Source organism: Cucumis sativus, chromosome 3 (assembly GCF_000004075.3).
Source record: "Cucumis sativus cultivar 9930 chromosome 3, Cucumber_9930_V3, whole genome shotgun sequence".
Classification (NCBI taxonomy): Eukaryota; Viridiplantae; Streptophyta; class Magnoliopsida; order Cucurbitales; family Cucurbitaceae; genus Cucumis; species Cucumis sativus.
Window position 1 is genome coordinate 36978006 of NC_026657.2, and position 27476 is coordinate 37005481.

At 34.6% G+C, this 27476-nt stretch overlaps 4 protein-coding genes across 5 annotated transcripts; 3 read left to right on the forward strand and 1 right to left on the reverse strand.

Annotated features, from left to right (window-relative positions):
* The first annotated feature begins 934 nt into the window (after positions 1-934).
* On the forward strand, positions 935-4162 carry LOC105435021. Of its 2 annotated transcripts, XM_011654121.2 has the most exons (3): positions 936-3059; positions 3437-3632; positions 3736-4162. In XM_011654121.2, the coding sequence occupies exons 1-3, from the start codon at positions 1036-1038 to the stop codon at positions 3985-3987; spliced, it is 2472 nt and encodes an 823-aa protein (XP_011652423.1). In that variant the 5' UTR covers positions 936-1035; the 3' UTR covers positions 3988-4162. The 2 variants fall into 2 exon arrangements, with proteins under 2 accessions (XP_031738575.1, XP_011652423.1); XM_031882715.1 differs by lacking the exon at positions 3736-4162 and having other exon boundaries at positions 935-3059; positions 3400-3534.
* Positions 4163-5818: 1656 nt separating this feature from the next.
* LOC101206551 lies at positions 5819-13575 on the forward strand. Its single transcript, XM_011654122.2, has 15 exons — positions 5819-5956; positions 6041-6223; positions 6319-6572; positions 6686-6905; positions 7023-7273; positions 7346-7544; positions 7669-7925; positions 9377-9517; positions 10489-10705; positions 10780-10995; positions 11071-11324; positions 11426-11627; positions 11722-11975; positions 12662-12902; positions 13039-13575. Exons 1-15 carry the CDS (start codon positions 5837-5839, stop codon positions 13294-13296), a joined length of 3267 nt encoding a protein of 1088 aa, XP_011652424.2. The 5' UTR covers positions 5819-5836; the 3' UTR covers positions 13297-13575.
* Positions 13576-19752: 6177 nt separating this feature from the next.
* On the forward strand, positions 19753-23083 carry LOC101206314. Its single transcript, XM_004147830.3, has 3 exons — positions 19753-21938; positions 22246-22441; positions 22614-23083. The coding sequence occupies exons 1-3, from the start codon at positions 19912-19914 to the stop codon at positions 22878-22880; spliced, it is 2490 nt and encodes an 829-aa protein (XP_004147878.1). The 5' UTR covers positions 19753-19911; the 3' UTR covers positions 22881-23083.
* Positions 23084-23467: 384 nt separating this feature from the next.
* Positions 23468-26792, reverse strand: LOC101222500 (tubby-like F-box protein 5). Its single transcript, XM_004147812.3, has 5 exons — positions 26336-26792; positions 25650-26031; positions 25464-25551; positions 24432-24564; positions 23468-24324 (listed from the first exon to the last, which is right to left on the reverse strand). The coding sequence occupies exons 2-5, from the start codon at positions 26007-26009 to the stop codon at positions 23670-23672; spliced, it is 1236 nt and encodes a 411-aa protein (XP_004147860.2). The 5' UTR covers positions 26010-26031; positions 26336-26792; the 3' UTR covers positions 23468-23669.
* Positions 26793-27476: the final 684 nt, after the last annotated feature.

A 27476-nucleotide genomic window follows, 5' to 3' on the forward strand; every position in this document is an offset into this window, starting at 1 on the left:
AAGGAATCGTTGATTAAGGTACTAAGAGCAAGATCACTAGATACACATTAAAGATTTTCAGGGTGAATCTCAGAAGTGGTTGGACCGATGGGTGGGGAATATGTTTTGGAGGACATGGAAGATAGTCATCGAAATGACCAAATAAGAAATGAGCTTTGAAAATGGAGGAGACCCTGATACTTCCAAATGACGTAATTGGTGAAATTCAGACGAATGGGCACAAGATTACAAATATTGGATACAAAGATAAGTGTGGAAGTACTTTCGAATAAAATCCGTTCATGAGGGTGAAGATTTGGTGGGGATAAGGATGGTAGGAGAGGGTTCATAACTGGTGTTGAGAGTTGCCATTGAAGAGGTAAGACGAATAAATTTCTAGGAAAAAAGGTTTAAAATTCTTGAGATCTCTCTAATACCATGTAAGAACTAAAATAAATTGTTTAAAGAATGTATTTTACTTTGATTTTATTTCTTAGACACAATTTTGGTATTTATATACAATACAAGAGATCATGTATGGAAAAGATTACAAATAAGTCAAATATCCAATTTAGGCATAATCAAAGGGCATAAATTATGGAGAGGATGGTAGAAGGGCACAAAAATGTTTATTAATTCTTTTTCTTTGATGAAAACTCACTTAAAAGTGTTTAAAATAAATTAAAATATTTATGAGCATTAATAAAAATTTTAGATTTTATTATAGACTATCATTAGCTATTAGATATCACTATTTATCATATGATCAAATGTTTGTTATCTATAAAATATAAAATTTTGATATAACTTCTAAATATTTGATCAAATTTGCTATTTTGAAAATGATTGGAATTGTCAAAAAAAATGAAACTAGCAAAAATTGAAATTATTGGTTGCAACATTCCATTTCTTTTCTGGCAAAAGAAAGTGACACTTCCCTATAGATTTGATGCATTTCATTCACAACCTTCCCCCAAGGGATAAGATCATAAAACCAATGCCTATCTTTAATTTTTCTCATTATTCCAATTTTCTTTAATTTCTTCTTTTACATCCATGGAGTTTGACCTTGTGAATCGTCCACATCAACACCCATTGTTCTTCAATGAAGACGGTAGAAAAATCAATGGTGAAGTAGCTTTTTGCTCCCGATGCCGTCAACCACTCCGGCCACCGGCGTTCACCTGCTCCAACTTCGATTGCAACTTCCACATCCATCAATCATGTCTCCACCTTCCTCCTCAAATCCACTCCCCCTTCCACCCCTTGCACCCTCTTTTCTTAGAAACCAACAACTATTTCTGTACCGTCTGCTGGCAAATGCCTTCTGGCGACGTTTACCGATGCCGTAAATGCAATTTTCAAATCGACATCAAATGCGTTCTCACCGACACCAAATCCAGCGGCTTACGTCGTATCTCTGGCGATCAGTTTCGACATTTCAGCCACCCACATCCATTAACTCTTCAACTAGAAGAAAACAGAGGAAAAAATAGAGTGGTTTGTTTTGTGTGTGATTTGCTTATAAAATCAACCCCTTCTTACTTTTGTTCACAATGTGACAATCATTTCCATCAAGGATGTGCGGAGTTACCACGCGAGTTGTATGATGTTCGATTTCATCAACACCCTTTATTTCTTCTTCCCAATCTTAGCTTTGCTAATTTCCTCTGTGATAGTTGCAACAACAACTGTAGAAAGTTTGTTTACAGTTGCCCTCATCCTCGACATTGTAAATTCAATCTCCATGTAGCTTGTTTACAATCTTTCAATCACGAACATAATTTCACTGCGTTTCGGAATGCAATGGATTCTTTTGATTGTCGAGTTTGTGGTAAGAAAGGCAATGGATTCCCTTGGTTTTGTGAGATTTGTCATATTTTAGCTCATAGAAAATGTGCTAAATCGCCATTAACTCTAAGGACAGTTGGACACCATCTCCATGATCTTACTCTCACCTACTTTCGTGATAATGTCCCGAATCATACTCGTTATTGTAAGATCTGTGGCGAGAAACTAGAAATGAAATTTGCTGGGTATGGCTGTTACGAATGCAATTACTTTACCCATCTGGATTGTGCTGAAACCCAACGCTTTGACCTACAATCTACTCCCATAGTTGATTTGACGACGAATCATTATTCTTCTAACAACGAACATGACAATGAGATTCAATGTTCTGTTCATTCCCATAACTTGAATTTGACGATGGGGATTAGGAGAAAAGGAGATAGAATTTGTGATGGGTGTTTAAAGGGTCTTTTAAGTTCATCTTATGGTTGTCAGCAATGTGATTTCTATGTCCACAAAGAATGTGCTAAATTGCCAAAAACTAAAACTCATTTCCTCCATCAGCATTTACTCACTCTCATCTCAATCCCGAATTTCATCTTCCATTGTGAAGCTTGTCACGAATACTTCCACGGCTTCGCATACCACTGTAAAACATGTCTCTCAACATTCGACATTCGTTGCACTTCAATTAAAATCCCATTTAAACACCCGGGTCATCAACATCCCCTGTCTCTTGACAGAACAAATGAAGAACACAATTGTGAGGCATGTGGAGAAGGGGTCAGAAACAGAGTATCATTTCGATGTGTTGACTGCAACTTTTATTTGGATGCGAAATGTGCAACGCTGCCACTTACAGTAAGATACAGATTCGACGCGCATCCATTGAATTTGACATTTGTAGAGGAAGAGGAAAGCGATGAATATTACTGCGATGTTTGTGAAGAAGAAAGAGAGCCATGGTTGTGGTCTTATAGTTGTCGAATTTGCTGTTTTGAGGCGCATTTGGGTTGTGTTCTTGGAGAGTTTCCGTTTGTAAAATCAAAGATTCATGAAGCTCATAAGCATCCGCTGAGTATGGTAATGAAAGGGAAAGAACAAATGAATTGTGGGAGTTGCAATGAATGGTGTGATGAGAATTTGGCGTTTCAATGTGGAACTTGTAAATTCAATGTCCATGCAATTGGACGTTGTTACCAACAGCAGCTAAAACAGGGGAAGCTTGCATATACACAGCGGTATTTTTACTCTCGTGGAGTTGAACTCTATGAGCGGCCAACTATATAGTAAGCAATTTCACTTTCATGCAATTCTAAAAAATGCAATTTCATCTATGCAATCCATTAAAAAAAAACACTTTCAAAATGTTTATTTTACTTCTTTTACTTTGTTTTGATACATTGAAAATGCCTATTTTGGTGCTTATACTTTTAATAAGTTGTGAAGTGATCCATTATCGTTTTTTTCTTAAATATGCATACAAAAATTGACAGAAGTTAAAAGGGTAAGGGCTAGAATGAATATCTTTTAGTGTATAGACCAAAACAAATTAACCAAATTAGAAGTGAAGTATAATATAATTTATTGTTATTTTTTAACATTTTTAAATTTTTTTTCTGTTATTAGCCAAACTATAGTCTAACTAATAGTTATTTGAAACAAGCTCCCCTATTCGTGAACCATTGAGGCTACATGGAGGCAAAGGGGGAAATTCATGGGAAGAAAAGGTTTTCACAACAGTTAGGACATTTGTTGTTTATCATCAACAATGTGTCCATGCCATTCAAATTTATTATGAGAAGAATGGGAAAGCTATTTGGTCTGCTAAGCATGGTGGAGATGGTGGAACCAAATATGAGGTGGTTGTTTAAATTCTTTTTACTTTAAAGATTTGTTTGGATTGACTTTTCAAATGCTTGAAAATATCTATGGGATCTAAGTTAATTCCAATTTTTGTTGCAGGTTGTATTTGATTACCCATATGAATATCTTGTTTCCATTCATGGCTCCTATAACAATGTAATGGAACTTGAAAGAGTTGTTATCGAATCATTGACACTAGAAACCAATAAAAGAGTTTATGGGCCTTTTGGAATTGAAGATGGAACAAAATTTTCAATCCCCAACAAGAGAGTGAAGATTATTGGTATCCATGGAAAATGCAGTTCATATCTTGATTCAATTGGGCTCCTTACTCTTTCAACTCGATCATAATTTCATCTTCTTTTACTAATATGCCATAGGTTGTTGTAAATTGTAATTATAGTAGGTCATACAAAATAGAAAAATACCACAATGCTCATCGTCCCAAATGTGTTGTAAATTTACTGTTATGAATGAATGTCAATTTTGACAAACTTTACCTGTGCAAGTTTAAAAATTCCATTCATGTTTTGTCAAAGTTAAAAAAAAGTGTTAATCATATCAATGTACTATTGTATTAGAGCAAATTTAATAAAAGGACACAGGGATTTGACTCATGTATTAGAGTAGATTTAATGATTTGTTATTATTATAATCTAGTTTTAAAAATCTAAATTTGAGGGAGAGGAGGATTTGTACATATAAGAATATTATATATTAAGATAAAGATTGAGATACTTTGATCTTAGTTATATCTTTCTCACATATGGGTGGTAAATTTAATTATTTGACTAAAGAAAAATCCATATTTAAGGAAATTAATATTTGGAGCACTTAAAATGAAGGTAAAACAAGTTATAATATTTAAATTTATAGTACACAAATTTATTGTTTGCAAAAATGAGAAAAACAAAGTTCAGACTACATATATATAAAATGTAAAATGTCACAAATGTCATTGTTACTGATGTACATTCGATACACATAATACTCCTTGATACACTTGATATATGTTTGATACTTCTTGATAACCTTGGACCTTGATACCACTACAAAAAATTTCGGATCTCCTAACGTCGAATTAGACCATCGAGAAATGAGGGATCTCCTGAAGCAACAATAGAAGCATCGAGGCATTCTCATTATCCCAATGCGTCACCAAAAGCATCAGAAGATATATCTCAACTCTAGACGCTTACCCTAACGCATAGAGAAATAGTGGGCCAAAAAGAATTATTTAATTAATGGTGATGTGGTTGAAGTTTATGTCCTAAAACTCGTGGTTTGTAATCATATTCTATTCAATAAAGTCGTTATTGATACTATAATCTTAAAGCCAATAAACTAAGAATTCAAGGCTATTATTAAGTAAACTTGAACTTTATGTAGAGACATAAGAGTGGATCAAGTTCGAGTATATAGCCTAAATAGTCTATAGTATATGAATACGATTGGACACCTTATTTTGGAAAGACTATGGATGCGACACGCTTTGTAGTTAGTACAAACGATGTGATCCTGAATTGTTTAATAGAGACGTGAAAGTGGGAGCATCCTATGTAAAAAGTTTACATAAAACTAGAACCATGAAATAGTCATTTTTAGGTTATAACACTGTTGACTTTAATAAAACCGACTATTTCGTTTATAGATATCTAGTGAAATTAAAGGTAGACGGCAGCAATTGAAAATTGATTGGAGCTTGGTGATGAAGATGAAACAAATCGGCTGTTATGATAATTTAATTACAACAAATAAGCATATTCAATTATATTTTGTATTATATTTCAATACAAAATATAGTCAAATAATTTCTATACTAATAACATTTAGAAATAATAACTATGACAATAAATTTAAAGTATCATTAATAAGAAAAGAATTTAAAATTAATTATGAATATAATATATAATATAGAATTATTAGATGGTTATTATTATTTAAATTTTATAGGAAATTCTACTTTAAAAAATAATTTTAAATTTTAGACCTTTGTGAAATATTATAGTAAACGCAGGCTCTTCGTCTGAAATGATTGTGAACAGGTGAAGTTTTGAATTGGAGGCTGCGCGTATTTGGGACGTTGAAAGGATTTATTAATCAACTTCTACAAAATAAGACAACTAGCCAAAAACAGAGCCCTCAATCCTCAAACAAGTTGCAGCCAGTCAGCATGTCCCATTAATACTATATTCTTTACATGCCGGCGGTGGCTAGTTTCACCCACTATTCCCATTTATATACAGACATCGCACAATGCTCTTCTTCCCTATTCAAACTCGTAGCCCTTTGCTGCCACAAATCTACACACCTCATAATGGCATGTTCAAATTTCATTTGTTACTTCTAACTCCTCTTCAACTTTCACTCAGCCAGTTTCTGATTTCATTTTTTCTTACCGCAGGAAAACCACGATCCTCAAAATCCGTTAGCATCTTTCACTTGGGACGACGGAGCTTATTCGACAATCAGACGGATCGTAGTTTACGAGAAAGAGTGGATCTGTTCGATTCAGATTGAATATGATGGGAATGGAGAATCAATTATGTCGGAAACACATGGTGAAAACGAAGGTTCTATGTCGGAGGTCAGTCAGAGCAAAATCCTAGATTCTTAAACTACCATTATCTATAATAATCAGTTTGCACATTCAAATCCCTTCTTTAAACCAATTCATTGTAGGTGGTCTTCGAGTATCCAGACGAGTTCTTAGTTTCTATTTCTGGATACTATGGTTCTATACGTAATTGGGGAGTCGATCGCATCGTCATTCGATCATTGACTTTCGAAAGCAACGGTAGATATTATGGACCCTTTGGAATTCAAGAAGGGAAATATTTTAAATCTCCAGGTACTGAGGGGAAGATTATTGGGTTCCATGGCATATCTGATCCCTACCTCAATGCAATTGGAGTTCATGTACAAACAGTTCAAAAGTATGTAGCGAGATGTTATGCCCTTTTGAATCTATATATTTAGCATCAAATCAAGATAGGAATGGCATATACTAATTCAATTTATTGATTGAATATACTGACATAACGTGTAGATTGGGGATCCAGCCTGAGCCGCCGAAGCCCTTAAACATGGGACAATATGGAGGCAAAGGAGGAAATCCTTGGAAAGAAACTTTTGAAACAATCAAACGGGTGAGGATTTATCATGGCCTTTGGATTGACTCCTTTCAAATACAATATGAGGAAGTCGATGAAATGGGAACGTTAGTATGGACCGAAATTTATGGTGGTGAGGGAGGTTTTCTAGCAACGGTTAGCCCAAATCTTTCATTATGTTGTTTTTTTGCCAGTTATAGTTTCATTTTATCATGCGAGGAAATTTACAAATAAAAATGTTATGGGATTTGACAATTTTGGAATGGAATACAGGTTGATCTGGAATTCGATGAGTATTTTATTTCGGTTGAAGGCTACTACAGTGACCTACAAAAGTGGGGAATGGATGCGACTGTGATTCGATCCTTGACACTGAAAACCAATCAAAATACTTACGGGCCATTTGGGATTGAAGATGGAACCAAATTTTCATTTCCATTTAAAGGGCTAAAGCTAGTTGGCTTTCATGGAAGATCTGGCGTGTATCTGGATGCAATTGGGCTCTACTTACGACCAACTCCAATGTAGGCTTAGCTATATTTTGATGATGCCATTGAGTTATGATTCTGAAATGACTAATTGAGTTTCTCATGCAGAAATGGGACTGAGAAATTTAGCTTAGGAGAATGTGGAGGCGAAGGTGGAGATCCTTGGGATGAGAATTTTACGACAATCAGGAAATTGGTGATTAATCATGGACAGTGGATCGACTCCATTCAAATGGAATATGAAGATGAGAATGGAGAGGTAGTCTTGTCTGAGAAGCATGGTGGAAATGGAGGTTCCGAATCAGAGGTTAGCCCAAAAATCCCTCATTAAGTTACTTTCTGTTTTTGGTTGTCTTGTTAACTTGCTTTTGTTCATTATTAGATGATGAATGTTCTAGTTGTTTAATAATGTGATTAAAATGGAAGTGTAGGTTGTTCTAAATTTCCCAGATGAGCATATTGTTACAATTCGTGGCTACTATGATAATCTACGAGACTGGGGACTTGATACCATTGTGATTCAATCGTTGACTGTGGAAACGAACACAACAAGTTATGGGCCATTTGGGGTAGAAAATGGAACAAAGTTTTCATTCCCAAGTGATGGAGTGAAGGTCGTTGGCATCCATGGCAGATCTGGTTTGTATCTCGATGCCATTGGACTGATGGCAGTTCCAGTTGAAGACTAGTCCTACCCTCTTCCCACTTCTTGGCGGCAGCCTATTTTTATGTATGTTTTCAAACTCAGTCAATATATGTCGTTTTTTTAGCCCAACAATTGCATAAGTGAGAGAACAAGGTCATCTCAATTATTACTTTTACTATGTGTTATGTAGTTATTAAATCTTAAAATGGCATTTTGTATGTATTTATGTTTCGGAAATATCTGAAATATTTTAAGTTATGACTTGGGTTTGGGCATTTTATTGTGGAGATTGAGTACTCTTTTATCCGCCAGTGTTCATAATTGGATTATAGTATATTTCATAATTTCTTATGTAGTTTTCTTTTCCAATCTAAACTAAATGAGATGAAAAGTCTCCAAGGGATCTAATTTCCAACTTCTTAAGAGACCAACACCGCATAGCTTTTCATGGCTTAGCTATTCATTTCCCAACCTCCTTATACATAATCCATATCTATTATTTTTATTGCATATTAAAACAAGCGATAATAATAATTATTAAAAAATGGCTTCTTACTTAAAATCTAAAATGAACGTTTAAATTAAAATATTTATAAACTATAGAAAAATTTTAGATTCTATCTCGAATTTATTATAAGTCGTAAATATTTTATATATATTTTTTTTAATTCTCAAGGGTTGGTAGTCATCAACCCAAAAAAAAAAAAACATCTAAAAGGGTTGAACTTGGTTTAGACAAAAATATATATATATATATATATATATATATATATATATATATATATATATATATATATATATATATATATATATATATCAATAGTTTATGTATTATCTATACCTAAATCTTTTAAATCTTAGCATAAAATATATTTCTTTATTTTTTTATTCTCACTATCTTTCCTGCTTTCTATTTTTCTTTTTCTTTTTTTCCAAGCAGATTTTGAGACCCATAATTAAAATTTGAAACATGCAAGATGTGTGTGATATGTAAGGTTTTTTAAACATGTGTAAAAGCACTCCAAAAAAACTTAAAAGAGAGATAAAAATAGATTTGATTTTGAAACGGATAGTAAAATTTGAAACGTGCGAGATATATATTAGATAAAACATAAGTATTGAAAAGTTTTCTAAACATGGGTAAAACCCTCGAAAGCAATAGATGTTTGGAAGATGAAAAACAATAGCTAAAAAACTTCCTAAAACATCCTAAAATCACTGTAAACCACTTAAAAACAAATGTGAAGTTGATTTGGAGCAGTATATTTAAAGTTTTGAAATTGGGAGATACATGCAAAGATAAAATGCAATAACTAGAAAATTGCATAAAACATGTGTAAAATCACCCTAGATACAAAAATAATAATAATATATATTAAAAGTAAAAGACGAGAATCACTTTAGTTGCAAGGGGGAAGCACAGCAACCAAATGGACGAACACAAAATTTTAAATTAGTTATGAATAATATTATAGATAACGTATTTAAATCAGTTCCCAAATGGATCTCATTGTTGCTACCCAAGTCACCGCCACTCCATCTCATGGATTGTCTCCATTCCTTGGTTGCGACTTGTTCATTGATATGCAAATGGAGCCACCAGCGTGGAATATGTGTTGCACGAGGGAGAAATTGTGTGGATTTCAATATTTTAGAGGTTTTTCAAAACTAAAGGGTAATTTAGACATTTCACATGTTCATTCCTACACAACTACACTAAATAAATAAATTATAATAATTTTAGTCAAATGTACTTTTTTAAAAATTAAATTTAACCATGAATAATTAATAAGTATGACAACAAAAAATTTAATCTAAAATCTAATTAAATGGAAGAAATATTTCACAAACTCAATATTTATAAATCTCTACTTTAATTTTATTTCAGTTGACTTTCAAAACCTGCCCAAATAACTCAAAATCAATAAACTTTTTTTTACGTATTAATCGTTTCTAAAATTATAATTGATTCATGACTCATTTTTTGACTAGAAATATCACTTTTACGTTTCCTTTATTTAAATTTTAAACACGTTAAATGGTCCTCTCATTTCTTTCCTCTAAGTTGTTTGGTATATGTAAATTACTTTTCTTTAGGTTGTTTTTTCCTTTCTTTTCTCTCATCTATTCCGTTTTAATTCAAAGTTCATCGTTTTCTTATTTTTTATTCATCGGTCATTTGAACTCTTTTTCTACTACTATTTAAAGATCTTCAAGATATATGCTTTCGATACTTTCGTTCCTCCAAAATAAAAGGTTCAAGGTATGCTTAGCTTTTCTAAACTAATCACCCATCAAAATGGACGTTGATATGAACAATTCTTTACATTTTATTAAGCATTCTCTTAACTTAGATTAAGCTCCTACTTGGACCAAGGCTTTTGAAAAGGAAAGATAAGACAGGTTCAAAGGTTGAAGATAGCTTAAATGATTGTGTTGTAAATATAAAGTATGGTTTATAGTTTTAGAAATTATTATATATTTAAAAATAGCTCAATTTTTTTTTAATTATGTGCAATAAATTTGTATAAAATTTGTTTCTTTGATAAGTTTGAAGGATGTTGGGTTGTTGAATGAAATTTGGTGAGAAACATGAGAGTTGAAGATTTCCAAAGTTTAAGATATGGAACACACCTCACCCTTATTTAATTCACTCTTTGGAAATTCCATTTCTTCGTCAAGAAAGGTATCGAACCCACCAAATAGAAACGTCAACATTTCACCTATGTGTTTCTAAAGATTGTCCCAACCAAAACCATCTTTTTTTATTCTTCTACCAATCTTCAATTTTGCAGTTCATCGCTACTCTCCAGACCATGCTCGTAAGTGTACCTAATAGCTTTGCTCTATAACGGATTACCAACTATTTTTGTGATTTCCCATTTTCTTCCTGCAGGACGACGAAGAAGTTTACCCGCAGACGACGGTGAAGATTGAGGTGTTTGGAGCCAAAGACGGTGGTCAACCTTGGGACGATGGACCTTATTCCACCATCAGACGGCTTCTAGTTTGTCACAACCACTGTATCTGTTCCCTTCAAATCGAGTATGATAACAATGGCCATTTAATTTCTCCTTCAAAACATGGCGGAAACGAGGGTTCCTCTTCTAAGGTACCACCAAACCCTAATATTATTCAATTTTCTTATTCTCTTTGATATTTCTCGAACTGGTTTGATGGTTCTCAGGTTGTTCTCGATTACCCAAACGAGTACCTAATTTCAATTTATGGTTACTACGGCTACATAGGTAAGTGGGGAATTGCAGCCAATGTGATTCGTTCCTTAACTTTCCAAACCAATAGAAAAACTTATGGCCCATTTGGGATGGAAGAGGGAGCCAAATTTTCATTCCCGATTATGGGGGCTAAGATTGTTGGCTTCCATGGAAGATCTGGCTGGCTCCTCGATGCAATTGGCCTTTATATACAGCCAATTCCAAAGTAAATTACATCGCATACATATGATCTTCTACTTCTACTTGTTTGCTGCAAAATATGAACAGAAATTAATGAATGGATTCCATTGAGATTCTGTGATGCAGAGTCGAACTCAAGAACTTCAGCTTGGGGCCTTTTGGAGGCAAAGGTGGGCATCCATGGGAGTATGTCTTTCGGTCAATCAGACGATTTGTAGTTGATCATGAACAGTGGATTCACACCATTCAATTTGAATATGAGGATAGGAATGGAAAGTTATTATGGTCAAAGAAGCATGGTGACACTAATGGAAAATCCAAATCAGAGGTTATGCTTATACCTCAAAATCCTCTAATGAACTACTCTGCCCATAACTTGTTTGTTGAAATTCCCAACTTGGGCATTTTGCTTTCCATGGTAGGTGTTGCTAGAATTCCCAGATGAGTATTTTGTTTCTATTCATGGCTACTACAGCCACATACGTTTTTTGGAAGATTCTGCCACTGTGATTCGATCACTGACATTCAAAACTAATAGAAGAACATGTGGGCCTTTTGGAATTGAAGATGGAATCAGATTTTCGTGCCCAGTTATGGGGAGAGATATCGTTGGTGTTTATGGCAGATCTGGTTTGTGCCTTGATGCGATTGGACTCCACTTAGGAACAACTCTAAAGTATGTAGCCCATCTTTATTCTTTAATTTTCTGGATATCATATTTTATTTATTTGATATAAACAAATAGAATGTCTACCTTTTATGCTCATTTCGTTTGATTCTGTCGTCTGTGTCGTCTTATTATTTTCAGTTTTCTCTTGTCTTTTTCATGTTTCAATTCGGTTTTCTAGAACATCATTTTTTTAATCAATGGATATTCAACAATATATACACACACATATATTTATAAAATGTTTATAGTATCGTTAATGAATGAAATTATTACACATGGTCACGTGGAAGCGTTAAGTTAGTAAAATTAAAACTAATGCATGATGTGGACTTTCAAACATGCTGCTGCATTTATTATCCAAAAACAAAAAACGTCTGGATCTGACGATTAGCTTCTTTTGAGCTATATTCAACTTAACAATTAATCAATGTATAAGCAAATTAGTTGAGCAATATATTGAAATTATGGTTCATCATAGGTTACCTTACTTCAATTATAAAGATTTAGGAAGTTAATTACTGGTTTACCTGTCTTAAAATTTTGTTATATTTCTGATCAACCTTTTTTTATTATACATTTAAAATTTGTTTAAACAAAGTTACCCATTGAATATTTTCTTAATAGTAAATATGTTCTAGTCAACATATAAAACTTGTAACTGTTTAATAGTAAGAAGTCATTGCTTTATGCAGCATGAAGGCTGAGCCGGAGCCTGTGGCTCCACCAGCACCCCAAATCCAAATGGAGCAATCTAAACTGAGACAATATGGAGGGGAAGGTGGAGAGGGTTGGGAAGATATGTTTCAGACAATAAGACGGTTTGTAGTTCGTCATGGAGTATGGATAGACTCCATTCAAATTCAATATGAAGATAATAATGGAAACTTAGTGTGGTCTAACCAGCATGGTGGAGATGGAGGATCCAGATCAGAGGTTAACCCAATTCTTCCTTTTTACTCCTCTCCCCACAATTTGCTTCCTCTTGCTGAAACTTTCAAGTTGCTTTTGTTGTTGGGTTAATCTAAAAATAATTGAATAAGAAATTCATGGTGTACAAATGTAATTGCAGGTTGTTTTAGAATTTCCAGATGAGTATCTTGTATCGATTCATGGCTACTACAGTGATCTTGAACGATGGGGACTTGCAACAAATGTGATTTGCTCCTTAACTTTGGAAACTAATAAGAAGAGTTATGGGCCATTTGGAGTTGAAGATGGTTTCAAATTTTCATTTCCAACTGTTGGGTTGAAGGTGGTTGGCATTTACGGTAGATCTGGTTTGTTTCTTGATGCCATTGGAATTCACGTTGTGTCGATTCAAGAGTAGGTCGTAAATCTTCAGCCACATTGTGCCAAAGGAGCCTCCTCGAATAATTTGATATTCTCCACCTAGTTTATAAATTCTTGTGACTTTACTTTTGAAACCATCCACTCTCGATCACCTGCAAGAGCTTGCTCTATCAAGGCTCAGAGCAAAGCCAGATAAACTTTAGAACATCGTAGGATTTACTTGGGGCCAACCAATTGTCGTGCCCTTCATCTTCTCTCAAATGAAGATATACTCCTATTAGTCTACTTAACTCAATAGATCTACTCTTCATCTAAATCCACATGCATCTCAAGTAGTATTTAGAGATAACTAAGAAAATAACAAAATATTAAATAACGAGCTAGAAAATAGCAAATCCACATAATATTAAGATTTATAATAAATTCTTCAGTTGCAGGCTTTTTTTTTATCTAATTCAGACACAGTTTTTTTGTATATTTTTACGCATATAATGTATTTGTATAGTTTATGCATACAGTGTATTTGCAAATAACATTATCTTAACTAAATATGATATTTGATAAGATTGCACCAACATCTCTTAAATATATGGCTTATTCAAGATTTTCGGATTTTTAGAATTTAAATCAATTAATTAACAATTTATTTCTATAATTTATAACAGATATGTTGAATAATGATTTGAATTCAAATTTTAGATAACGACTTTAAAATAATGGCAAAAGAAGAAGGGTAGTCACAAGCTAAAAAGTATAGTAAGAGTTTTTCTAGTAAAAAAGATTGATAGAGAAGAGAGTGGGGTAGTGATTTCTAGCGTTCCAACGGGAAGAGAGATGTTGGTCGATGGAGAGAAAGATGTTAGAGGTTTGTGTGCACTAAAAAAATTCAAACGTTTCATCTTCTTCTTCACGAGAACCCTAGTCGCCACCCCCTTTGATCATCTCTGGTGACTGCCTGCATCAGGTCGTCGTTGCCATTAGTCTTTGTAGCTCGTCATTCCTCGATCATGCTCCGACGAAGCCATTTCGAGTTGTTTCTGTCTTCGTCTTCGTTGAAGATGAAACATGTCACACCCCAAATCGTATTGCAACCAAAACGCCGAAGAAATGGGATTAGGATGCGAGTTAGCTACAACCTTGAAATTTTCTTATCACAAATCTATTCTCAACTCCTTTTAAACTATTAACAACACTCAAAATGCAACGGTGGTCAATGTAACACCAAATAAAATAAATACAAACCAAAACATATACTTTATTAATAACAAGCGTTTCATACATAATTACAATACTTTGACTAAATAACCAATGCTTAACCATTTTCAAAACTCCTTGAATCACCTCGCTGAAAATCCTTCAACCTTCTTCTCTACTTGGCCTTAACCATTGCCAAAACTTCTTTTCATAATCATTTAGCAAAAATAATATCAAATCATTTAAACATACCGACAAATCATTTCATTTCGCATAAACATTTTTTTTATGCTTAACAAATCATTTTTTTTTCAAGGATCTCGAATCGTTCTCTACGCTTGGCCTCATATTACCTCGCATTTAGACTAGTTATCAACAACATCCAAGAACATACAGTTTCGTTCTTGTTATTCAGGCCACTAAGTTTTATACCTTTCTTTCAATGCATTAGGCAGCTTTTCATCATTATGTAGACCGTACACCCCATGGTGACATTGACTCTTTATGTGCACATAAAAGTTAGCATCATTTCAAAGAAATAACTAATGGTTTGAAGACCATTTTATAATATTGAAATCATTATCATCAAATCAAACTTTAACACTATAAATTATGCTTGAAAACATAACATTTCATAGAAATCTCTTTGAAACATTCTCATTTGAATTCTTCTTTCAAGTAGTAAAGAAAAATCATAATACAGTTTTTAACATAAATTCATTTGAGAGAAAAGCGCTTACAAAACTTTACTAAAGAAGTCCTTCTTCTTCTTCTCGCATTGCTAAAGTAGCAGAACTTCAACATTTGAACAAAAATCTCATCATCACCTCCTTAGTGACCCAAATCATATTATTTATAGAGTCCTTAAACTAACTTTGCCATGCATAAAATCTTCTCAGTTCGTCAGCTCCTGCTTAAAACTTTACACGTGTAAATTTAATATTCAACCTAACCATTCTTTATCCTTAATCTTATACGTTAACCTCTGTCAAATCAGATTTGACATTTTCTTCGCCAGACTTTTCTTCTCGCCCAACTCCATTATGCCAATGCCAATACTTATAGGTCCTACCGCAAACCCTTCTTTTTTCAAATTTCTTAGAAATTAACTTCTTAATCACAAAACTTATATTTAACCATAAAAAAAATTATCTCTTAATTCTTTTCGCGAATTAATTCAAATCTCAACTTCTTATCGCGAAGTCTTACTTCAAAACAACTCCTCTTATCCAAAACGCAGTTTTTCAAAACTTTTAACTAGATTTTAAATTCTTTAACTCAAATTAGAAATGGGTCTTACAATATGTGAGTGAGTCTACTGAACATTCTCAATCATCTTATCCACACAAGAACTAGACTGATCCCAGTCCCGCTACTTCAGGTGTCATTGTCCAATTAGGTATATCTCAATCCTTCGATCTAGTTAGTGTTAATGGAAAGAACCCGTGGATTTTGGATTTTGGATTTTGGATTTTGGAGCCACAGTTCATTTGGCTAGGTCCTCTGAACATTTTGTGTCTTATATTCCTTACGTCGGCAACGAAACAATTAGAATTGCAGTTTGCTCCTTGGTCCCTATTGCTGGAAATGAGAAGATTTCTCCCTATGCAGAGCTCTCCATACATAATATTTTGCATGTACCCAGACTTTCTTATAATTTTCTTTCTATAAGCAATATTATTCATGAGTTAAATTGTAAACCAATATTCTTACCTGATTTTGTCTCTTTTCAGGACTTGAGCTAGAGAACAATGATTGGCACTACCAGACACAAAAGAGGACCTTTTTACCTCCTTGATGAAGATACCTCTTCTAGTAGCATTTCTAGGACTAATATTTTATCTTCCTATTTTACTACTTTTGAACAAGACTATATGTTATGACATTTTCATTTAGGCCACCCTAATTTCCAATATATGAAACATTTATTTCCTCGTCTCTTCTCTAAAATTGATGTTTCCACCTTATCTTGTGAGTGTGTATTCGGGCCAAACACCATCGAGTTTTTTTTTTCCTTCACAACCATACAAACTAACTCAACCTTTCACTCTTGTTCATAGTGATATCTGAGGACCATCCAAGATAACAACCTCATCTAGAAAATGGTGGTTCATAACTTTTATTGATGACCATACCCGTCTTACTTGGGTCTTTCTTGTCTCAAACCTAAGGTCACCTCTGTCTTTTGAAACTTTTATAATATCGTAGAAACGCAGTTCAATATAAAGATTACTATTTTGCAAAGTGACAATTGTCGAGAGTTCCAAAACCACACTCTCAATGAGTTTTTGTCTTCCAAAGGCATTGTCCATCAAAGTTCTTGCGCTTACATCCCTCCAACGAAATGGAGTAGCCGAGTTCAAAAATTGTTACCTCTTGGAAGCCGATTGTTCTCTTATGTTGTCTACTTCCCTTTTTTTCTATCTCTAGGAAGAGATCGTTCTCACTCCAGCCCATCTTATCAATTGAATACCTTATTGTGTCCTACATCTCCAGACCCCCTTAAAGTGTCTTAAAGAGTCATATCCATCTATCCACCTCATGTTTGATGTTCCTCTTCGGGTATTCGGGTGCACAACCTATTATTGTCGAAAATAATTTGAAGCTCAATTTAATAATCAAGTTTGCAAGCTTCGGAAATCCTTATACGGGTTGAAACAATCACCAAGAGCATTGTTTGACAGATTTTCCATTTTTATCAAGTCTTAGGGGTACAATCAGGGGCACTCCGATCATACCTTGTTCACCAAAATCTCAAGGCAGGGAAAATAGCAGTATTGATTGTATATGTCGATGACATTGTGCTATATGAAGATGATACTGATGAGATCATTCAAGTAAAGAAGAAGATGGGGTTTGAGATTGAAATCAAGGATTTGGGAAAACAAAAATATTTTCTTGGAATGGAGGTGGCCAGATCTAAAGAAGGCATCTTCATGTCTTAGAGAAAATATACCCTTGATTTGCTAACTGAGATAGGTATGTTGGAACGCCGTCCTACTGACACTCCTATTGAATTCAACTATAAACTAGAAAATTTTGATGATCAAGTTCTAGCTGATAAATATCAATATCAACGCCTTGTGGGCAAATTAATTTACTTATCCTATACTCATCTAGATATTTTCTCTGTTGTGAGTGTTGTTAGTCAGTTTATGCAGGCTCCTTATGAGGAACACATGAAAGTTGACAATAGAATTTTGAGATACTTGAAAACAATATATGGTAAAGGGTTGATGTTTAGAAAAACACACAGAAAGACAATTGGGACATATACTAACTCGGGTCGGACATAATTTATTGTTGACAAAAAGACTACTTTCAGTTATTGTACCTTTTATTTAAGGCAACCTTGTAACTTTGGAGAAGTAAGAAGAAAAGTGTTGTGGCTAGAAGCAGCGCTGAGGCCAAATACCAAGCCATGAGTTTAGGAATATGTGAGAAAATTTGGCTCTAGAAAGTTCTGTCTCATCTTCATCACGAATGTGAGACACTATTGAAGCTTTTATGTGATAATAAAGCTGCTAGTAGTATTGCTAACAACCTTATTCAACATGTTGAGATTGATCGACATTTCATCAAAGAAAGACTTGAAAGTGGGAAGCATATGCATTTTGTACACCCCTTCAAATCAACAGATTGTTGATGTTCTTACCAAGGGATTGCTCAGAGCATATTTCGACTTTTATTTTAGCAAGTTCTGCCTCATTGATATTTACCTTTCAACTTGGGAGATGTTAGAATTGGATGGCTTGACTCTTATGGTATTTATGAAAAGATTATGGAAATATTTTCCCTAATTATTCCTAAATCTTTTCCTTTCTTATTCTCCTATGTATTCTATTTATTCTCTTCATTGTATTTTTTATAAATTTATTAGAAAAATAATTATTACATTGAGGAGACACAACCTAGTGGACCCATTATCATTTACTACGGAATACTATTAAATACTATTAAACGTATGACTTCTTGTTTCTAAACTATCCTCATGGGATGCTTACAATCACACCATTCAACTTTCAATTTCATTAGTCAATGTTTGCAATTAATTTATTGGTTTAAAATTATTATTGGATATTTTAAAGAAAAATTGCATATGACAATAAAAAATTAGAAAAAAAACACTATATACCATTTTTTTTATATTGCGAATATGACAAATATGATAACTAATTAATGATATTATGTGGCTATCGAAGGACTATAAGAGAGTCATTCCCTTTTATATTTGCTACTTTTGCAATTTAGAAAATATAGTGATATGAGTCCTACTATTATTATTATTATTATTTGCTATCTTTACTAGCCCCTGATGGCGATGATATTTTTTAATTCATTTAGAAAACTTTGAAGGTGTTTTTGTAACTTTAAAAGCATTTTTTACTTAAAATGTAAAGTTTAAAGATATTTATATATATATAATTTAGCCTTTTTAAATCAACTTAAAGACCACATTGTCAACTTAAAGACCAAGTAAAGAATATTTTATTTGAACAAAATAATTAACTTGATCCAATAGTCCTAATGAAAATATGTCAAAATTGGCTACTTTTTGTCTTCCATTTTAATTTAGAACACATGTAGTTTCTTTTAATTAATTTCAAATTTAGTTATTTCTGTTTTTCATCATTAGTTTAGTAAATGATGTTTCAAAATTTATGATCGAACACACATAAATTTTTAGAACTTCCTATTGAATGAATGGTGAAACTAAGAAAAGAAGGAAGAAATTATAATATTTAGTTGCTTTGTTTTGATAGTTATTGTGAAATTGTGTTGTTGCATTCTGAGAAGAATAGCTATACTCAAATTGGTAATTATTAATTTTACTTCAAATTAAAACACGTTCTCATCCCCAACTTAGGTGGGATGGATAAACGGGATGAAATAGGATGGTAGATGACAACCAAATAGTAATCAGGTTGTAATCAAAATTACAAATTTAATTATTAATATTTGAATTAAGTTGTGATTTGCTTTAAAATTTTGAAAATTTAGTTAGCGTTTTGAAATAAAAATAAATGGTGTAAAAAAAGAGAAAGAGTAAAATATAGTTTTCTTGTTATGGAAGAAAGTATTTGTTCCAGCAACAATGGATTGAAACCACTTTTGTTTGAAATATTTGATATGATAATTAGGATATTTTTTAAAATAATGTAAAATTTAAAAAATAGATAAAAAAAAATAAAAGAGAGTTAGGAAAGGGTGCAGTTCATTCAACTCAGGGGGCCTACCTATTACCTTTGCCCACTTGGAGTATGTTCATTTTATGAAATCTATTTGAATGAAGATATTTTTGATTTGGAGATGAATGCATGAATTCAATTATTTCACTCTTTGGGATTTGGATCCTCACTATCTACTTTCTTTTAATGGCAGGAAGCCCTAGTTTTGAGCTTTCATCTTCCTTTTCTTTCTCATTTCTGTGTTCTTCCACATAGTTACACTTGCACACATGGATTTTGACCTTCTCAACCACCCCCATCCCCACCCCTTGTTCTTCCTTGAACAATCCAAGAATGATGAAGTGGTTTTCTGTACTAGGTGCCGTCGACAGTTGCGTCCCCCGGCCTTCACCTGCTCTGACTCCCTCTGCAACTTCCATATCCATCAATCTTGCATCGATCTTCCTCCTCAAATCCACAACCGCTTCCACCCTCAACATCTTCTTTCCCGGACCACCAACAACTACCACTGTGTTCCCTGTTCGCAAATGCCGTCAGGTGATGTTTATATCTGCTCTCAATGCTGTTTTCAGATTGACGTCAAATGCGCTATCGCCGACACAAAAGCCAGTGGTCTACGCAGGATGAATGGTAACGAGTTTCGCCATTTCAGCCATCCTCATACATTGACCCTTCTTCAGCCAGAACAAAACAGAGAAACTGATGAAATTGATTGTCTTGTTTGTGGATTGTTTATTAAATCAGGTTCTTCTTATTACTTATGCTCTTTTGGTGATTCCCGCTTTCATCAACAATGCGCTGAACTTCCGCGCGAGATGTTAAACTCTGATTTTCATGAGCACCCATTATTTCTTCTTCCCTCTAGCCCTCCCCAAACCATTTGTAATAGTTGCAAAAATGACTGTGGAGAGTTTGTCTATAACTGTTCCTTGTGTGATTTCAATCTTCATATCGCTTGCTTACAATCTTTCAAACACAAACACAGCTTCACCAAATATAGGAATAGGACACAGTTTTTTTGTCGAGCATGTGGTGAGAAAGGCGATGGATTCTCATGGTATTGTATCATTTGTCATCTTTCTGTTCATGAAAAGTGTGCTAAAATGCCGTTAACTTTGAGGATATTTGGACACCGACTCCATGATCTTAGCCTCACCTATTTTCGAGATAGGGTTGATTTTGTTGGCAACAAGATTGACTGCAAGATCTGCGGGGAGAAAATAAGGACCAAATATGCTGCATATGGTTGCTACAAGTACAATTGCAACTACTTTGTCCATTTGGATTGTGCTCTAACCCAGCGTATCGACTTTAACTCGACAGTGGATGCTCTTGATTCTACCAATGATGAAGACGTCAAGATTGAGATTTCTGGCTCGGAGATTCAACATTTCATTCATCATCATAGCTTAAATTTATTTTCCTCTGAGGAGGAGCTTGGACAGGACAGAGTTTGTGATGGCTGTATGAAGCGCCTTTCAGGTCCATCTTATGGCTGTGAGGAGTGTGATTTCTTTGTCCACAAAGAATGTCTTGAATTGCCTAGAAAGAAAAGGAACTTCATCCATCAGCATAGCCTCGATCTCATATCAATCCCAAATTTCGTCTTCCAATGCCAAGCTTGTCTCAAATATTTCAATGGCTTTGCCTACCATTGCAAAACATGTCTTTCCACATTCGACACCCGATGCACCTCAATCAAAATCCCATTTAAACACCCTGCTCACCAGCACCCCTTATCTCTTGACCGAACAAACGAAGACCACAAATGTGAAGGTTGTGGGGAGGGGGTGAAGCACAAGGTAGCGTTTCGGTGTGTCGATTGCGACTTCCATTTGGACGCAGGATGTGCAACTCTGCCACTTGGGGTAAGATACAGATTCGACCCACATCCTCTAGATTTGACATTTTTTGAAAATGAAGAAGAAGAAGAGTATTGTTGTGAAATCTGTGAGGAAAAAAGAGACCCGGGGCCATGGTTCTATGGCTGCCAAAAGTGCAATTTTGCTGCACATTTGGACTGTGCTGTTGGGATGTTTCCGTACGTGAAGTTAAAGAAGCATGAAGCTCATAAGCACACTATGAAACTGGGAGTGAAAGGGAGGGAAGAGGATTGTATGGCTTGTGGTGAATCATGTGCTGAGGATTTGGCCTATGAATGCATTTCCAATTGCAAGTTCAAGGTGCACGCCACTGGGCCGTGTTACCACAGCCAGGTAGTTATGGGAAGCCTGGCTTTCACCAACCGTTGCTTTTACTCTCGAGGAGTTGGACTCCCCCAACACACAATTCAAAAGTAAGTATGCCCATGATCCACAGTTTTAACTATCATTTGTGAACTATCTTGTATTTATTTTGCTAATTTGCTTCAAGATCTTTATTCCAGAAGAAAGTGATGATATATAAATATTTATGTTAGATGCTTTATCCATTGAGCCATACTCTGACAACCTTTTAGGTAGTTAGAATACGTAAATAAAGGTTAATAAACACTTTTGGTAAGGTGTTTTATCCATTGAGCCATGCACTTTAGTTCGATTTAATCCTATAACCTTGAATTTTGTAATTTGGTCATTCATCTTTCACCTTTGGTCATTTGATAGCGAGCGCATTATTATTAAAATTGGACCCTATGGAGGTGGAGGTGGAACTGCTTGGAAAGAAAAGATTTTCACGTCAATCAGAGCATTTGCTATTGATCATGCAGCATGGATCTACTCAATTCAATTTCATTATGAGAAAAACGGCCAGTTGATATGGTCGGTGAAGCACGGTGGAGATGGTGGTTCCAAATCTGAGGTTTACTCTAAACTCTTCACAAATCTCCTATTGTTAAATTTGTCTGTCTCAATCAGATTGAGATTCTAATATAACTTGTTGGAAATTCTTGATCTATCGTATTTTATGAAAATGTTTTCCAAGACTTAAAAGGAGATGGAATCTGATTGAAGTAAGTGATGCGGAATTGCAGGTTGTTTTTGATCATCCAGATGAATATATTGTTTCAATTCATGGCTATTATAGTTCCTTAAGGAATTGGGGATTTTCAGGCTCTATTGTCCGATCACTGACATTGGAAACAAATAAAAGAAGTTATGGGCCGTTTGGTGAAGAAGATGGAACCGAATTTTCAATCCCAACGGGAAAGAAGTTCTGTGGCCTCCATGGTAGGGCTGGTTCTTTTCTTGATTCAATTGGAGGCTACGCTTTTTCCACACGACACCCTCATCCTCTTTAGAGAAATTATATCAAAACTCAACACTTCAAAATTTTCTGATGCTAAATATGTTATACTCTTAACAAAACAATAATGATAATAATCTATGTTCATGTATATTTGTACAACTTATAATGTAACTTACAAGCAAACAAAATGTTCAGAGCTTCTCTTTAGAACATGCAAGTATTATTCATTATTTAATGGTAGTCAAATAGAGTACAGTTGTGTTAGCAACCACAAAATCTATAGTTGAAATCTCTCCAGCAATTCGAATAAATTGTTTTTCTATGTCGAATAGCTACTCATTGCAATTTTTCAATAACTTTACAGAATTTGAAGTCTAAAATAAAGAACAAAGATTGTTATTATTATATGATCTATGATTTTATTTAACAAGAATCATATGAATACTTGTTAAGTAAAACGATAGAATGGCTGAACATAAATTAATGTATTATAGAAATGACCAAATTTTTCTTAAATCAGTATGTCTGTTTCCAGAGAGTTGGAAGAAAAAAAAGTACTATATATGAATAATCAAATCCTCTATTATTAATTGAACTATGTTGTTTATTTTGTCATATCGTATTGAGGAAACAGATATATGAGGATAAAATCTGGTGTATTCGATGAATTGGATAATGCAGATTTGGGAGCATGTGCTCATTTTTCATATAATTTACTACCCACCAACGTCACTAATTGTCCGCATAATTATTGAAACATAATGTCTAAATTACGAAGCTTCTTTTCCATGACAATGATATATACAGTTGGAAAATTTTGGAGCAAAGTTAAGTAATGAACTCATTCACAGGCTGGCTTCGTATCAAAGCTACTAAGACAAATTGCAAAGGCTTGGAAAGCTGAGAGAGGATACCGATAATCCATCGTAAAAATATCCTTCCCAATCTTACCAAACTGCAAAATAACTCTCTCTTGTTCGGCAGCCGATACATTTTGACTCGTCTCCGCAGCAGCAACCAGCTGGAAGTTCTTCACTGACGCGACCGTGACACGCCCTTTGAAGTTTAAGCACCAACACTGAAGCTGCTCGTGCCATCTTGGAGCTTTGTTCTTCAATACCAATGGAGCTACCGATTCTTGAGAGTCGGGGGACTCGGTTGGGGACTCGGTTATTGCCTTCTTTCCTTTCAAAAGGGGTGTTGAGGGATGATACTCATCGATACAGTCTTTAAACTCCGTTGGAGTTGGGGCAGTGCCACCCTCCTCCACGGACGCAATAGGTATTGAATGCATGGTGCATCGCATTCTTCTTGGACCTCTCGTACGGAGGACGTTGAGCTCGTAAGCTACGGCAGCGACTTTATAGTTTGCTGGAGTTTTACTTGGAGAAACCTGTTTCAAATGGATTCTTCTTTTCGATCTACTGGTTCGCAATTTTGGGTCATGAGGAGGCTGACTGTCATAAATTGAAAACTTGGTCCCCAGAAAATTTGATCTGATTCATCATTAACACTCACCGCGTTAGTTAGTTAAAAAGAAAATAAACCCCCTGCAGTTTGTCAGGTATATAAAGAAACAAACCTACAATTGGCCCTGGCTTACCTCAACTTTCCCAAGTAATTGTTGCTTGCTCGAGAGAAGTCGTCTGGAACTAATGATATACTGAACTCTGTACTCATTGCTCGTCGAATTCTTTTTGCAGTTAGCAACAGTTTACTAAGATTACCCGACAGAGCTGTATGTATAAACGCAAAAGATGTGAATTAGATATAGATTATATAAAATGGAGAGGCAAAAACAAGAAAAAAGATCAATAACTTAGTCCTTGTTTGATAAACCATAAACCATTAGTTTGTTGATCTTTTGTTTTGCAAAAACAAAAGCCCATGAGTTTCTTTTGTTATTCCACTGTCTAGGCATGTTCTCACAATCCAAGAGGAAGACTTCAAAGTTGAGACAGAATTTTTTAAAAGAAAATTCCAGATAAAAGAAAGTAGAAAAAAGAAAAACTTGTTTTATTTATGAAAGTTGGCTAAGAATTTGAATCTGTTTTTCGAAAAATGTGAGAACATAAAAAAGTAGGAAGAAACAAGCACAGTTTTTGAAAACATAACTAAATTCGAAATGGTTATCAATTTTTTTTAAAGGAGTTTTGTTGGTGAGAGGCAAGTATAAAAAATCTATTAGGATCGACTTTCAAAGGGCTAAACTTCCTTCTTCTTTTTTTTTTTTTTTTTCACTTTGAAATACTTTTTTAAATAGAAAATCAATTCAAACAAACCTAATATGCCCCACTTTTATAATACAAACTTAAACCATGAACCAAAGACTCCTTATAATTTTAACAAACATTGGTCTCTTTTAACCAATATAGAATTAGAAAGTACTGACTTCTGCTCCAAGACTTTCTTCAAATTTTACTTAATAAAGAAAAAGGGTTTTGAATATCAGAAAGAAGATGGAACTGTTGACTCAACACACTTTGATACCAAACTTCACAATGACAAAGAAAATTAGCTTTATTCTCCACATACATGACTTTCACTAGAAGGACGCGTAGTCCACAATCTCAATTGAAAAGAACGTTACTAGAAAGGCAAAATAGTTAATAGAAGAAGAAACAAAGAGTATTACCAGGGCTTAGCCCGAGATAGAGTCGAAACGTTGAAGTTGCCCTTTCTCTCTTAATGAAGCACTGGATCGGAGTATCTCTTGGTCCCGGCTAAAAAATCGACCCAAATACAAATAAGAACAGAGCAAAACTTAGACCCCTGTTTGTTATGGAGTTCAAAAACGGCCTTCAAAGTAAATTGAAAATACCTGCTTCAGAGAAATTGGGAACGTGATCCACCCACACTGTTCAGGAGTCCTAACGACTTCCTTTGTAATCATCCGCCATGACCTGCAAACTGAAGCACAAGCAACAACATCCCTACGAGAAGGCCAAGAGGTTTCACTCGCTTCCACTCGTTGAATTACGTCCAAAAGAAGCTCCGGAGGTAAATTCGCCCAACGGCTCTGTTCAACCGGAACCGGAGAAGATGAGGAAGAAGGCTGTTCTGGAACAATATGCGACTTCCCGAGATGACGCATTTGAACTCCCTCCCTAACTTTCCTCGATGAATTCCCACTGCTTTCACGTATTTCAGTCTTCTCACCAATTATGCCTCTCAGAGGCATCGTAACAGCAGTATTCAATTCCCTAAACACAAACACGATTGAAATTAAAAACTACGATTCAAATATCCAACAAACTCAACGAAAAACAACAACAAATACGCAAGATACATTCAAATCATGAATACTAGATGAGTTATAGGTTCGTTGAGATGACACATTAAACACGTAAAACAAACAGAAATGCTCATCAAACGATACGAAATTAGAAAGTAAAAATTCCAATAGCGTTCCTCACATATTCCCGGTGCATTACGACACCGCAAGGAAAAAAAATCACTCGACGGAGAAATAAAAAGGTGTTATGAAGAGAAGGAGAATCCACATACCACAAAAAATGAGAACAGCGAAGAAAATCACGAGGAAACAAAATCTCAAAGTGATTCTAAAACTCAGAGGATTTTGATGGATCGAAATAGAGAAGATATAGCAATTAGCGTATTCCCTCCACCTTGAATCTCCCTGTTTTTAAAATCGAAAAGGCAGCAATGTCTCGGAAGTTGCAAAGGGCGTTTGAAGGAAAAGAGAGAAAGAGAAAGGCTAAAAGATTAAAAAAAAAAAAAAAAAAAAAGTAGAAGAATTCTTTATTCCACAACAGTAGGTCGTCTCCTCCCCATCGTCACAGTTATCCACGGCAGAGCCGTCAGGGATTCGCCGTCTCCTCCCCGGTCACGGCGAGAGGCAGAGGCAGAGGCCTTGGATTTGGGTTTCTTAGAATCTCAAATCGTCATGGTGATGGGATTATAGGATTATTTAAGCACCCCGTTGATGGGTTCTGGTCCGTTCAACTCATAGAGGATTGTTCTCTGTGATCCCTCACTCCGAAACATGTGTATAGTCAGCTGCTGATGTGGAGTCTATTTATTGGGGAAATGTGATGAGGTCCACGTTTGGTTGTGGTGGTCTCTCTGTAGGAAGTGCGATGCACGTTCTTAGGCATTGCATTGAACCATGGCCCGCCCTCACGTGAATATTTCATTATTAAATTCACAATTTCTACAATTTCGTCTCAAACATTTTTTTTGGAATCACCAAAATCAATATTTTTCCTAATGCCCCTTTTTCACAAACCAATACTAAATTATATTGATGCTTCCAACTATCTCTTCTAAACTTTCAAATTTCAATTCTCTTTTTTATTATTTGGAGACCAATTTTTACTATTATTTTCATTTTGAGAACTCCAATTTTAACACTAACCTCCAATTTTTATGATTGATATAATAACCCCATTTTCCTTATAATATTATAACCATTTATAATACATAAAACCAAACATTGCCTATCATTTTCTAACCCTTTAAATTTTTTATTACATAACAAAAGAAAAATTACTAACAAAACATTTGTAGCCTCCGTTTATCATTTGACACATCATTAAATTATTTATTAATTGCATGGAGACCATATATTCTTTAAATGATATTTTGTAGGCACTAATAAATGAGTCCATTTTTTTCTACTATCTTT